Below are 11,732 nucleotides of genomic sequence, written 5' to 3'. Positions count from 1 at the left end.
GAGGATGATGAGGATGATGAGGATGATGAGGATGATGGGTGGATTGGAGAGTCTCCTCTTCATTTTGCTCGCTGTACGGAGTATGATTTGAATAATCTGGCCTGATAGAAAAGACCACCCATTCTTACCCGCAGCAATACATGGTCAGGGCTGGTGAGGCTGGCTGACTAATGATACCTTCTACTGTTTACTATGTAGCTAGGTAGTAACTGCACTGACGGGTGGTGCCACCTACAAGGCTGGTGATTTGAGTGTCGCCATCCGGAGCAAGCAGGAACCGGTGGAGACAAGCTGCATCTTCACCCAATAGAAGCCACCAAAAAGTCACCAGCACGGACAATCCAGCACCCATCAATTTCCCAGCGCAGCGGAGGAAGAAACCCGCCAAAGAAAAAATATCCCGCTCAAGCTACTCGTGTTAGTAGTCTTGTCGTGTCTCGTACAAAAGTGTTTGGCGGTGAAGAAGGGTCTCAGGTCTCGCGGTCCACCTTGATCGAGGTTCCTCTTCTGCTATCTCCGATCTACCTCCTCGTCGTCTTTTCTTTGATCTTGTACACATACCCAGCAAGGGCTGTTGGACTGTACACACTCGTTTCACAAAGGCAAAGGCTGTGTGGTGTGGTGACATCTCGCGTTGTCATTGTCAGGAACGCGGTCCTCCCCATTCGTCAAAATCAATCGCCCCCAGCGACCCAAGGATTCGCCATGGATTTAATCGCCAATGGAACGACATTTACCTCCCCCCTCGCGAACGCACAATTGAAGTTGCAGGCCGCCAGTGCGTCAGGCATTGTGGGAAGGATTGTTGCGCAGTGCAATGTTTGGACTGTCCTGTTCACAATTTTGGCCTTACTGGTAACATACGATCAATGTAAGAGATAGGAGCACGTCTGCGCCGAGGACTACCGACTGACTGTGTCGCAGGCAGTTACCAGTACCGCAAATATGGCATCGTTGGTCCGGCGTGGAAAATGCCCTTCATGGGACCTTTCCTCGAGTCCATGCATCCTGAGTTCAACAAGTACAAGACGAAATGGGAGAGTGGCGAGTTGAGCTGTGTTTCGGTCTTTCACAAGTACTTCACAGTCGCGCGCCTGGTGTGGACGTTTTAGCTGACAGTGTGCGCAGATTCGTGGTCATCGCATCTACCCGAGATATGGCACGAAAAGTCTTCAATTCTCCCATGTTCGTCAAGCCAACCGTGGTTGACATTGCTCCCAAACTGCTTCGTCCTACCAACTGGGTCTTCCTCGACGGCAAAGCACACGTCGATTACCGCAAAGGATTGAACGGTCTTTTCACACGTCAGGCTCTGGAGATGTATCTACCGGGTCAAGAGGAGGTCTACAGCAGATATTTCAAGACTTTTGTCAACGAATCAAAAGAGAACGGAATGAAGCCAAAACCGTGGATGCCCATCCTGCGAGAACTCATGACCGCCGTGTCCTGCAGAACTTTTGTCGGTCACTACATGAGCGACCAGGTTGTCAAGAGGATCGCCGAGGATTATTACTTGATCACTGCTTCATTGGAGTTGGTCAACTTTCCCATCATCATCCCATACACCAAAACCTGGTACGGAAGGAAAGCCTGCGACATGGTCATGGACGAATTTGCCAAGTGTGCAGCAAAATGTAAAGTCCGCATGGCCGCTGGTGGTCACGTCACCTGCATCATGGATGCTTGGGTCAAGCAAATGCAAGATTCGGCCAAGTACAGAGAGCGAGTTGAACGAGGCGAAAAAGTCGATGAAGCAGAGAAGCCATCTCAACTGCTTCGAGAGTTTAGCGACATGGAAATCTCCCAGACCGTTTTTACATTGCTGTTTGCTTCTCAAGACGCCACGTCAAGTGCTTGCACCTGGTTGTTCCAAATCATGGCCGATCGACCGGAGATCCTGGACAAGGTTCGGGAAGAGAATCTGAAACTTCGAGGCGGCGATAGAAGCAAGCCCTTTGACATGGACATGTTGGAGTCCATGGTATGGACAAGAGCCGTTGTCAAGGAAACCCTACGGTACCGCCCTCCAGTCATCTTTGTGCCATATGTCGCGAAGAAGGACTTCCCAATGACAGATGGCTACACTCTGAAGAAGGGTTCCATGGTCATTCCGGCTCTGTGGCCGGCAACACATGACCCCGAGGCTTACCCAGATCCCGACAACTTCGTCCCAGAGAGATGGATCACTGGAGATGCCGACAAGCAAGTCAAGAACTGGTTGGTTTTTGGCACTGGACCTCATCACTGCCTGGGTCAGACCTATGCCCAATTGAATCTGATGGCCATGATTGGCAAGGCCAGTATTTTGTTGGATTGGGTGCATGAGCCCACGCCCATCAGTGAGGATATTGAAGTTTTTGCAACGATCTTCCCTCAGGTAAGATTCAGCGACCTCCTGCTTACGATATGATATGCTAACACGACATTCAGGACCATTGTAAATTGACCTTCAGTGAGCGACCATAAAAAAGAAGGTTGGAGTTTTCGTGGGGTTTTTTGCTTGTCGCGTTCCAGCGATAGAATCATGTCCCAAGGCGATCTAATGGCAGTGGTATTGTACATAACGACGTGACTGCCGCCGAGAAGGACAGGATGCTTGCCACCAATCTTGCATGAGACCTCAAGGTCGATGCAGAGAGGATCCTGAGACGAACGAGCTCAGGACCATTGGAAACCCAGTCTTAGGGAATCCATCATCCAAAGATGGGCATGTTCAAGTGTACATAGATCAACCAGCATGGCATTGGGCTTGGATAGCTCATTAATTACGGAGTAGCATTATGAATGATTGGTATCTCATTTCCACTTCCATCGGTATCGCTTCTCGACGTCATTCTGCAGCAGCCGCTACACCTTCTCGGCATGGTGTTGACTCTCCATTTCGGCTAATCTCGAGTCTTGCTGCAGTCGTCAAGCTTCAGTCTTCCTCAGGCATCTTCTAGAGAATTGATAGCGCTCCTTGTTCGCCGACCCTTCCTAATCCCCTCCGAGGTGTGACCGTCTTTTGGGCTCCAATTCATAAGAGCGTGCTCACGACGAACTAAGGCTCAGCCTTGCCGAACCCGTGTCAGCCTCGGCTTGTTGCGACCACTACCCTTTCGGACGATTGACGACAACCTAGCATTACACCACGCCACTCTGCACTGGGGGCTCTGAATTCGGCTGCTTTAGGAGACCTTACTTGATTACTAGTAACTTCCCCTTGGTGGACACGTCGCTTCCTGACCGTATCTTCCAAACACAAAAAGGCGCAGGGGCATTGGCGTAACTCTGAGATAGAAGCACCACTGATGTTGGAGTTCTGACAGGAGCCACCTCTCAACGTGTCACCAGTAATTGGACTTTTGCAAGGGAGACTGTCAACATGGGAACTCCATTCCCACGAGCGTTGACCCGATCGCTTTCTCGCCAATCGGTTTGGAAGAGATCGTTCTCGTCGTCGAGACAGTCACATGCTGACTTTACGCACGCTGTAAGTCTATCGAGAGCCTCTCTGCAGGCATTGTTGGGGAATGCTGTAATGTGCGAAAGCTAACAATAACAACGATGGAAGATCATCGGAGGCGGAGCAGTTGGTCTGGCCATCGCCCGCCAACTCGCAGGGCGGACGGGTACGTCTACTATATTGATAGAGCGGCACGGCGCCGTGGGCACGGAGACGAGTAGTCGGAACTCAGAGGTATATTCTCCCAAGAGCTATCACCGTCCCCAACTTGCTTGACTCGTTTTACTCCCTGTTTCCTATCACCCCGTTATCAAGACATCGAGAAAAGCCTTCGCCCGAAAAGATTGCGACTGTGCACGACCTGCCCTTGAAGGAGCCCGTCCTTCTATGAAAAAGAATGGCGACAACGACAATGACACCCGGATTGGAACGGTGGCTGCCCTGTTTTTGTTTCTGACGTGCCTAGGTCATCCACGCAGGAATATACTACGGGCCCTCTAGTCTCAAAACAAAACTCTGCATCCGCGGCAAACACATGCTGTACGACCTCTGCGAAGCCAAGTCGATCCCGCACTGGCGCACGAAAAAATGGATCATCGCACAAGACGAGCAACAGATGCAGCACCTGCAGGACCTGCACACGTTCAGCAAGTCCATCGACGTGCCCACGCACTTTTTGTCGTCACGGGAGATCCAGGACCGCGAACCCGACGTGCGCGCTGAAGCGGGTGTCCTTGAGTCCCCGACGACCGGCATCATCGACTCCCACGCGTTCATGGCGTACCTTGAAGGCGCCTTCGACGAGCAAGGGGGCGACCAGGTGATGAACACGATCGTCACGGGGATCGAGAGATTGGAAGGAGGCGACGAGGGCAGAGGTGGTGGTTACGCCATCACCACGCGCTCCAAGGACGGTGCCGGCGGCCAAGATACCATCACCGCCGAGGTGGTCATCAACTCGGCGGGTCTGGGCGCCATCGAGATCTCCAACATGCTCATGCCCGCCCAGCGCCAGAGGAAGGCATACTTCGCCAAGGGCACGTATTTCTCGTACGCAAGTGGCCACCCAAAACCCAAGACCTTGCTGTACCCGGCGCCCGTGCCCGGTCTGGGCGGCCTGGGCACGCATCTCACGCTCGACATGGCCGGGCGCGCTCGCTTCGGCCCGGACGTCGAGTGGGTAGACGACCCGACCGATCTGACGCCGAACCCGGCCAGGCTGAAGGATGCCGTCGACGTGATTCGGAGTTACCTGCCCAGCGTCGATGTGGGCGCGATCGATCTGGATTATTGTGGCGTGAGGCCCAAACTCGGACGCACGACTGGCACGTACGGCAAGGACGGCAAGGGGTTTGCGGACTTTTATATCAAGGAGGAGGACGGGTTTCCCGGGTTCGTGAATCTACTGGGCATTGAGAGTCCCGGGTTGACGAGCAGCCTTGCCATTGCCGAGCTCGTCGAGGACATGTTGTACGGCGAGAATGCGAAGGTATAGGCCGAGGGAGGAGCCCGACAAGAGGAGGAGACAATTGATGTGATGTAAAGCGTTGGCACTGATCATGGCCGCCGCCTCTTTGAGAATAACATGCAGATGTGACGTGACGATGAAGTGGGCATAGACTCGTATTGATACAAGGAGTGGATTATGTACAGTCTAGTTGATCTGTCTATATATTTCCTCCTAACGCGGAGTCCGTCACAGACACCATTCATTCATGTCCACACGTGGCTTACAGGTCTCATTTCTCATCCGCTTGACGCCTTGAGCATCTCGTCCACGCTGCCGAACTTCTCTCTAGGCTTTCCATGGGCTGCTCCAACAGTCTTCTCCGCTTGGTCGATGTTCTGCCAGTTCGACCAATGGACAGGCCGGAGCGGAAGTTTGAGCGCTTGAGCCTCTGCCTGTACGCCTTTCCAACCTGCACGGCTGGTTCGAGGGGGGATGTGATCCGACCCAAACATCTTCCTCCAGTCTTGGACAATAGCTTCGGCAGTCTCGAATGCATCAGTCATTGTGCTTGCAATGACGCCGGTAGGGCCACGCTTCACCCAGCCAGAACAGTACAAACTAGCCCTGTCATCGGCGTTGTCGGTTTGGCTTTCTAGGGATACCACTCGTCCGAAACCGTCGTGTCGGACGGTTCCTTTATGCTCGTCAAATTCGGCGCCTATTTCCTGCATGCCGGGAATGGCGACTGCCTTGTAACCTATGGATCGGAAAAGGGTCGAGGTAGGGATAAGCTGCGTTTCATCGGTACTTGTTACTTTCGAATCTGGTGAGTCAGCTTCAGCGAGTTTCGTCTTGGAAAAGACCACTCCTTCGAGCTTGTCAGGATCAGAGGCAGACCAGATCAGGGATCTCGGGGCGAGCAGAAAATCCAGGGACCATGACTTGTTTGCACTTGATTTGACAGGGCTGCCCTTCTTCAAGAGTTCCATCAGGCGTCGCTTGGGACGGGGTAAGCTCTTCAGATCGCTGGGGAAAAGCTCCTCCGGAACAGGCGCAAAGTTGACATCTTCCAAATGTAGCAACTCCCGGACTTCTTTGATCGTGAATGCTGCTTGCATCGGACCTCGTCGCCCAACCACGTGGACGTGCTTGATTGTGCTCCGCGACAGCGCTTCGACGGCATACTCTGTGATATCTGTCTTCTTCAGCAGGTCAAGCTTGCTCAACAGCGTCCTAGCCACGTCCAAGGCGACGTTCCCCTGACCAACCACGATCGCTGTTTCTCCAGCTGTCAAATCTGGATTGAAGTTGCGGTACTCAGGCAGCCCGTTGTACCAACCAACAAAAGCTCGTGCAGAGTATATATGTGGTTTATCCTCTCCTTCTAGACCTATCTTCCGGTCTTTTGATGCTCCGTATGCGAAGACGATGGCGTCGTAGTGCTTTGCAAGCAAGGGAAGAGGAAGATCGTGCCCGAGGTTGACGTTTCCGATGAAAGTGTAGTCGGGTGATGCGGCGACGTCCTGGAAGGTTTCCTCGACATTCTGGTAACTGTCAGCCCCGAGTCGAATCTCCAACATGCTTCACCGACCTTTACCTCCGGATGGTCTGGTGCTACACCAAATCTAACCAGGCCGAATGGTACAGGCAATTGCTCGTACATGTCGACTTTGGTTCCTCTGATTTCCCGCATGACCTTTTGCGCAGTATAAAACCCTGCTGGTCCAGAGCCAATTATGGCCACAGTAGGGCCTGGTCCTCCATACTCGTTCGCTGCATGACGAGAGTACCTTGCAGCTACCGTGTGAAAGGGTTTGTGAGTGGTGAAGCGTGCAATCTGCGGCGCGATGGAGCTAGCGGAGATTCTTATCCGCAGACAACAAGTATTCAGCATTGCCATAGGTTATCAACACCCGCCATCGCACCTCCTCTAATGCTTGAAGAAAGCTGAACTGGGGGAGGCTGAAATTGAGAATGCTACTGAAGGAGTCAATCAATTCCATGAGAGGGATTCAGTCAGGCGTCGGAAATAAATCTCAGGGTCTTTCCGTTATCGATAACGCAGCCGCGGCACCGAGCATCGGGCGCACCAAACACCAAAGGCCTTCACCTTCAACTATCTCCCAGAATGACATTCTTTCTTCAACATCCTTCAACTACGGAATACAACGACTCGATGTCACAGGTATCAAGCACCAGAGACACCTGTCCATCATGATATATCGGTGAGAGAGAGGAGTCACTGACGCCATCGGTAGTCGGAAGTATTTGGCTGGCTCATGCTCGATGCTGCACATGTTTTGGTCTGGGTATCCATATGAGTAAGCCACTACGAATGCTCCGTACTAATTTCTACCATAGTATCTTTCGAGTCGAGCTGTGCGGAGAATACAATACGACCCGAAAAGGGTTATTGCAGACAGCAGATTCAAAACCAACGTCGACGTTCCTCGAGAGTAACAATTTCATCTGGACAAGGACATGGTGCTTCCAGTGTCTCGGACCGTCTGTGAGCTGTCTGTGGGGTGTAACGGCAGCCCCCAGTGATATTCAAGCACCATCAACGACAAGAAATTTGGCGCGATATGAAACCGCCACAAGGTAACTGGCCCCCATCTCGCGCCTTGTCACGAACCTCATGGCCTTACCCATTGGCCAAACTGAAGGCTAGTGAGGCTTAACATCTCAAGCACTAAATGCCCCCAGGCTTGATCAAGCAGGTCGGATTACCTTCATGCTTTGCTTCTTCTCTCATTATGCTCACTAGCAGCGTCAAGTCTTCAAGTTGGATATACACAGGGTTTCTGCCTCTGAGAAGTGGCCTCGAAAGGAGACAAAGAATTACTCGCCCTGGCTGCCTCCTCAGCGATCAGTTCGATACTCGACCCTTTGTCTTGCAGAAGTCGCCAGGCTAACTCATCTCCCACTTTCCCTGCTCCAGCTGGTCGATCCCAGGTCCCAGACCGTTGTCGTGCAATCACTCTACTCTTTAGCTCCTTGGCTCAGAGAACGTATTCGCTTTCGATCTCGTCCAGTGACATGGGCTCAGTAACATGGCCTTGCCAGCACCTTACCAGTTCAAACTAAATATACTCCTTCAGTTCCCCTTGCTCCTTTCCCCAACCCAATTTCTGCATGAGCAAATGCGCTGGACGCCATGGAGATCAGTGTAGGTCTCGCTGCCGGCTTGATTGCCATCGCAGTTGCTGTGCTTCAAGTTCTTGTTCCCAATACTCTCACAGTCCTTCTTGTCTCGACCCTATCCAACGAACACAATGCTGTAACATGGTCGGCCATTGCGCACTCATTGTCGAACTCCCTATGGCCCTCACTCCTGAGATCCGATATGGCGACATCTCAAGGCATACCCAGAAGAATCAACCTTGTCACATGGCTGCGACCACTCAGTCTTGCTTTAATTGCCGCAGCGGCCTTCGTTACCCCGATCGGTCTCTATGAAGCGCTAGTACTATCAGACTCCCAGGAAGTGGTAACCTTTTCAGATATTGTCGATTCAGGAACAATTGGGTTCGGGACACCACCCAGGTCTGAGCTTGGCTTCTCGCGACAGTGTTGGGGAATAAAGCCATTGCAATGTCCTGGTACCGAAAACGTCCTTACGGACAACTCTGATGCCAACGGCATCAATGTCACAATCTCGGACGATGGCTACGACAGAAGAATCCCCAAAGTCCTCGCGCAACTCTACCAAAGCGGTCTACAACAGCAATCCCGCAGTATGTCAAGCTACTTTGACATCCAGGCGCGACAGTATCAATTCCAGAATCAATATAGCCCCAATAATGACTCCTTCCTGGTCGACAGCTTTCGCCCGATGGGTTCGATGATACTCGACGACTCCGTCTCTTTGGTTGACGGATTGATTGTCGACATGCACCAAGGAGGTGTCGGCTTTCGGAAACATACAGTTCCAGCAGGATTACACTATGGTGCTGAGTGGGACGAAGATATTCTCTTCATCAAGCCCGAGACAGTCTGCGTTGACATGAACATGACAATCGAGGTCCAGATCCCAGAGATCGTCAATAGCTACAACGGCTCTGCCCCTAGCGCCTACCTTGTCGACCAAGGCGGATGGGCCAAGATGAATATCACCAATCCCTATCTAGATCCATGGTTCGAAGACATGCAGACAGCCTTGCTTAACGACGGCAACCCTAGCTTACAGGGAAGAGCCTATAGGGCAGGTTGGTGGACCAACGTGCAAAACATGTACTTCTTCAATATATCCAAACCTAACACCAACAGAACTGCGTACCTGAATTCACGAGTCGGACAACGCTTTCCCATCAACACCACCTACGGTGTCTCCACCAAGGATGAGCTCCTGTTCACGAGCTTCGCCAGCCTCTTCACCGGCATTCCTAGCGGCTTCGATTGGGGCAATGGCACGCTGGAAGTGTACAACACCTCGTTCGGCCCCCAGTACTGGAGTAACCCGTGGAACATCACAAGCGAGAACTACACGGACATCGGCACTCTTTGCACCGGCGCCCTGACCGGGGACTTGGCCAACATGACGAACCTAGACGTGAAGTGCTCTCTTATGCTCGGCCCATCACGACGCCTGGACGGGACACAAAGCACTGTCTTCTCCCCAGGGTCATGGTGGACCCGCCAAATATACTCATGCGCCAGCGCGTCCAAGGCCTCCATCAAGTCCGTCCATTTCAAATACAACGCCACAACAAATGAAGGGCTCGGCAGTCTCAACGTCACGAACCTCACGCAGAAAGTCTACGCAAATAAATCGGCCATGCCGCTCTGGGGGGTCGAGACTCCAAATATGACACTCAACGGCCTCGGCCCGTTCTGGGGACTGATCTCCCCCGATCAGCAGGACAGCGTGAACCTGTCGACCATCCGCGCGGAGAAGTTGTATATCCCCGCCAGTAGTAATACCGTCTGGGGCAGCGCGTTGTCTGATCTCGGAGGCACCGACTTCAACCCCGGCACCAACGGACCCCCACAGATTTGGAATACCATATACTCGACACTGAGCGGCGGGTTCGATTACACGGGCTCGAGTAATCTTGCGCTCCTGCAGAAGTGGCAGAAGATGTGGACCAATACGACCGGTGCGGCGCAGATCATCAATCTGATCTTCACGGATTATGCGGCGAATTATTTTGTGGGGACGAGGAGTCAACTCACGCCTAGGGATTATCTGCCTCCGAATCTGATGCAGAACGGGAATGGCAAAGTTAAGCGGGACAGGGACACAGTCTCGAGCGAAGCAGGCCAGGTGCCCGTTCAAGTCTACCAGCGGCGTATACGGTATCATTATGTCTATGGCATACCGGCTGCGATAACTCTGGTCCTCTTCGTGCTCGTTCTCGTGGCGGCGTGCTTGTCCATGCTGCTGGGCCGTGGGAGCGTCGGCCGCATTCGGCATTATGTGTACGGTCTCTCGGCGGGGAGGTTGCTCGGTGCATTCCTGTACCCTGAAGAGGGGGATCCACGCGCGGATACGAAGGTCTGGATTGAAAAAGTTGGTATGCGGAGTGTGAGACTGCCGGATCCGCATGGCACCGGGGTGATGATGAGCGAGGTGCAGAAGCCCAAGCCAATTGTGGATAGTGGAGGTTATGCTTTGATCGAGCAGGACCAGAAGGTGTCGACGACTGTTGCTATGACACCACGACTGTCGGAGGGAGAAGAGGCAGGTTCGGACAGGGCGAGGATAGATAGAGCCTAATCGGCCAAGCTATGAGTTCTGGTGTGCACACGAGATAGTTGTCGGAGAGAGTGGATGGTCACCTTCCGAGATTCTCAAAATGGCTGAGCGAGGGGAAGTACCCCATCAGAGTCAAGACGCATCCTACGGTGGCGGTGATGCTCGTTGCGATACGGATGTTTCTGATGCTGACCGTGCGTACACGATCAAGCATTCGTTCCGGCAAAGCCATGCGTAGGAACCCGATGGTGAGGTTCGACCATCCCACCAGGGTGACGAGGACTCGCCAGTCTCGCCGCCAGAGGTTGTGGTGCTGGAGGATGGTCAGGCCCGATATGAAAAGGATGGAGCCGTTGAGGAAGATGAGCGGCGGCGTGCTGGTGGTCCATATATGCGCATTTAGAGATTCTGTAAGCGAGACGGCCATAAGGCTGGGGCCGATCAAGCGGGCGAAGCGGTGGGAGGGGGGATAGTACGGCATTGATGGTGGTTCAGCTGGTTGAGCTCTCACTGCGATCCGTAGCCTCAGGTGAAGGGAGGAAGAAACACAGTCAACGAAGATGTCCAGTATGAAGAACGTTGCACCGTCTCGCGCAAAGCCGGTGTCTATCCGGATGGAGAGACAAGTCGATATCACCTGATGTCTGGGGGCTTGCCTGGTTTCTGGTCTCTGGTCTTGGGACTCCTAGCGTACCTGGCGGCAAGTGCCGGTCACGATGCAGACCAAGAGTGTAAGATGCATTCAAAGTCAAGCTCAAGAAGGGCAACAGATGATACTAGTACCCGCGTTACCTCACGAAAATGGATGGAATGCCTCGCGCGATATTGCCAGATGTATCGATGTATGTAAATTTCAGGTAAATGAAAGTGCTCGTCGCGTAAAATTGCCTGATGTAATCGAAAGGACGGCGAGACCAGCAGAAGCCACTCCCACATTGATGCCTGGTTGCTGTAGTTTGTCACTCGCGCCCTGACCAAGGACTCAGCAGTGCGAGAGAATTCATGCATGGACGATGAATGATCAAGCGAGAAAGGCAGCTTGCGAAACCCCCGTTACAAACAAGGCTGGCCTTTACTCTTACCGGCACGAAAAGGGTATCTCGGTATGTATGAGTAGTACTCCGTACCTACTACCTACT

The 11,732-nt window shown here is 52.8% G+C and overlaps 5 protein-coding genes across 8 annotated transcripts; 3 read left to right on the top strand and 2 right to left on the bottom strand.

Moving 5' to 3' along the window:
• The first annotated feature begins 442 nt into the window (after positions 1-442).
• Positions 443-2,799, top strand: PV05_11598. 2 transcript variants are annotated; one of them, XM_013455101.1, is made up of 4 exons: positions 443-871; positions 925-1,075; positions 1,129-2,377; positions 2,431-2,799. In XM_013455101.1, exons 1-4 carry the CDS (start codon positions 706-708, stop codon positions 2,464-2,466), a joined length of 1,602 nt encoding a protein of 533 aa, XP_013310555.1. In that variant the 5' UTR covers positions 443-705; the 3' UTR covers positions 2,467-2,799. The 2 variants fall into 2 exon arrangements, with proteins under 2 accessions (XP_013310555.1, XP_013310554.1); XM_013455100.1 differs by having other exon boundaries at positions 443-1,075.
• A 113-nt stretch (positions 2,800-2,912) lies between these two features.
• Positions 2,913-5,150, top strand: PV05_11597. 3 transcript variants are annotated; one of them, XM_013455098.1, is made up of 4 exons: positions 2,913-3,191; positions 3,309-3,472; positions 3,554-3,679; positions 3,912-5,150. In XM_013455098.1, exons 2-4 carry the CDS (start codon positions 3,365-3,367, stop codon positions 4,938-4,940), a joined length of 1,263 nt encoding a protein of 420 aa, XP_013310552.1. In that variant the 5' UTR covers positions 2,913-3,191; positions 3,309-3,364; the 3' UTR covers positions 4,941-5,150. The 3 variants fall into 3 exon arrangements, with proteins under 3 accessions (XP_013310552.1, XP_013310553.1, XP_013310551.1); XM_013455099.1 differs by having other exon boundaries at positions 2,913-3,472; XM_013455097.1 differs by having other exon boundaries at positions 2,913-3,472; positions 3,554-5,150.
• Positions 5,060-6,882, bottom strand: PV05_11596 (uncharacterized protein). The gene is made up of 2 exons (XM_013455096.1): positions 6,487-6,882; positions 5,060-6,439 (listed from the first exon to the last, which is right to left on the bottom strand). Exons 1-2 carry the CDS (start codon positions 6,793-6,795, stop codon positions 5,192-5,194), a joined length of 1,557 nt encoding a protein of 518 aa, XP_013310550.1. The 5' UTR covers positions 6,796-6,882; the 3' UTR covers positions 5,060-5,191.
• A 1,131-nt stretch (positions 6,883-8,013) lies between these two features.
• Positions 8,014-11,113, top strand: PV05_11595 (uncharacterized protein). The gene has a single exon (XM_013455095.1). The coding sequence runs from the start codon at positions 8,053-8,055 to the stop codon at positions 10,612-10,614; it is 2,562 nt and encodes an 853-aa protein (XP_013310549.1). The 5' UTR covers positions 8,014-8,052; the 3' UTR covers positions 10,615-11,113.
• PV05_11594 (uncharacterized protein) lies at positions 10,189-11,187 on the bottom strand. Its single transcript, XM_013455094.1, has 2 exons — positions 10,677-11,187; positions 10,189-10,610 (listed from the first exon to the last, which is right to left on the bottom strand). Exons 1-2 carry the CDS (start codon positions 11,072-11,074, stop codon positions 10,547-10,549), a joined length of 462 nt encoding a protein of 153 aa, XP_013310548.1. The 5' UTR covers positions 11,075-11,187; the 3' UTR covers positions 10,189-10,546.
• Between the last annotated feature and the right edge of the window lie 545 nt (positions 11,188-11,732).

This window comes from Exophiala xenobiotica (assembly GCF_000835505.1).
Source record: "Exophiala xenobiotica strain CBS 118157 unplaced genomic scaffold supercont1.7, whole genome shotgun sequence".
Classification (NCBI taxonomy): Eukaryota; Fungi; Ascomycota; class Eurotiomycetes; order Chaetothyriales; family Herpotrichiellaceae; genus Exophiala; species Exophiala xenobiotica.
This window is presented reverse-complemented; position numbering and strand designations above follow the sequence as displayed.

Bases quoted from the DNA above. Each gene is read 5' to 3' on its own strand.
- PV05_11594 (XM_013455094.1), bottom strand. From the start codon at position 11,074: ATGCCGTACTATCCCCCCTCCCACCGCTTCGCCCGCTTGATCGGCCCC. The intron at 10,611-10,676 runs GTGACCATCCAC...TTGGCCGATTAG, and splicing joins CATTTTGAGAATCTCGGAAG to GCTCTATCTATCCTCGCCCT.
- PV05_11595 (XM_013455095.1), top strand. From the start codon at position 8,053: ATGGAGATCAGTGTAGGTCTCGCTGCCGGCTTGATTGCCATCGCAGTT.
- PV05_11598 (XM_013455101.1), top strand. From the start codon at position 706: ATGGATTTAATCGCCAATGGAACGACATTTACCTCCCCCCTCGCGAAC. The intron at 1,076-1,128 runs GTACTTCACAGT...CAGTGTGCGCAG, and splicing joins TGTGTTTCGGTCTTTCACAA to ATTCGTGGTCATCGCATCTA. The intron at 2,378-2,430 runs GTAAGATTCAGC...CACGACATTCAG, and splicing joins TTGCAACGATCTTCCCTCAG to GACCATTGTAAATTGACCTT.
- PV05_11597 (XM_013455098.1), top strand. From the start codon at position 3,365: ATGGGAACTCCATTCCCACGAGCGTTGACCCGATCGCTTTCTCGCCAA. The intron at 3,473-3,553 runs GTAAGTCTATCG...CAACGATGGAAG, and splicing joins ATGCTGACTTTACGCACGCT to ATCATCGGAGGCGGAGCAGT. The intron at 3,680-3,911 runs GTATATTCTCCC...TGACGTGCCTAG, and splicing joins CGAGTAGTCGGAACTCAGAG to GTCATCCACGCAGGAATATA.
- PV05_11596 (XM_013455096.1), bottom strand. From the start codon at position 6,795: ATGGCAATGCTGAATACTTGTTGTCTGCGGATAAGAATCTCCGCTAGC. The intron at 6,440-6,486 runs GTCGGTGAAGCA...GACAGTTACCAG, and splicing joins CAGACCATCCGGAGGTAAAG to AATGTCGAGGAAACCTTCCA.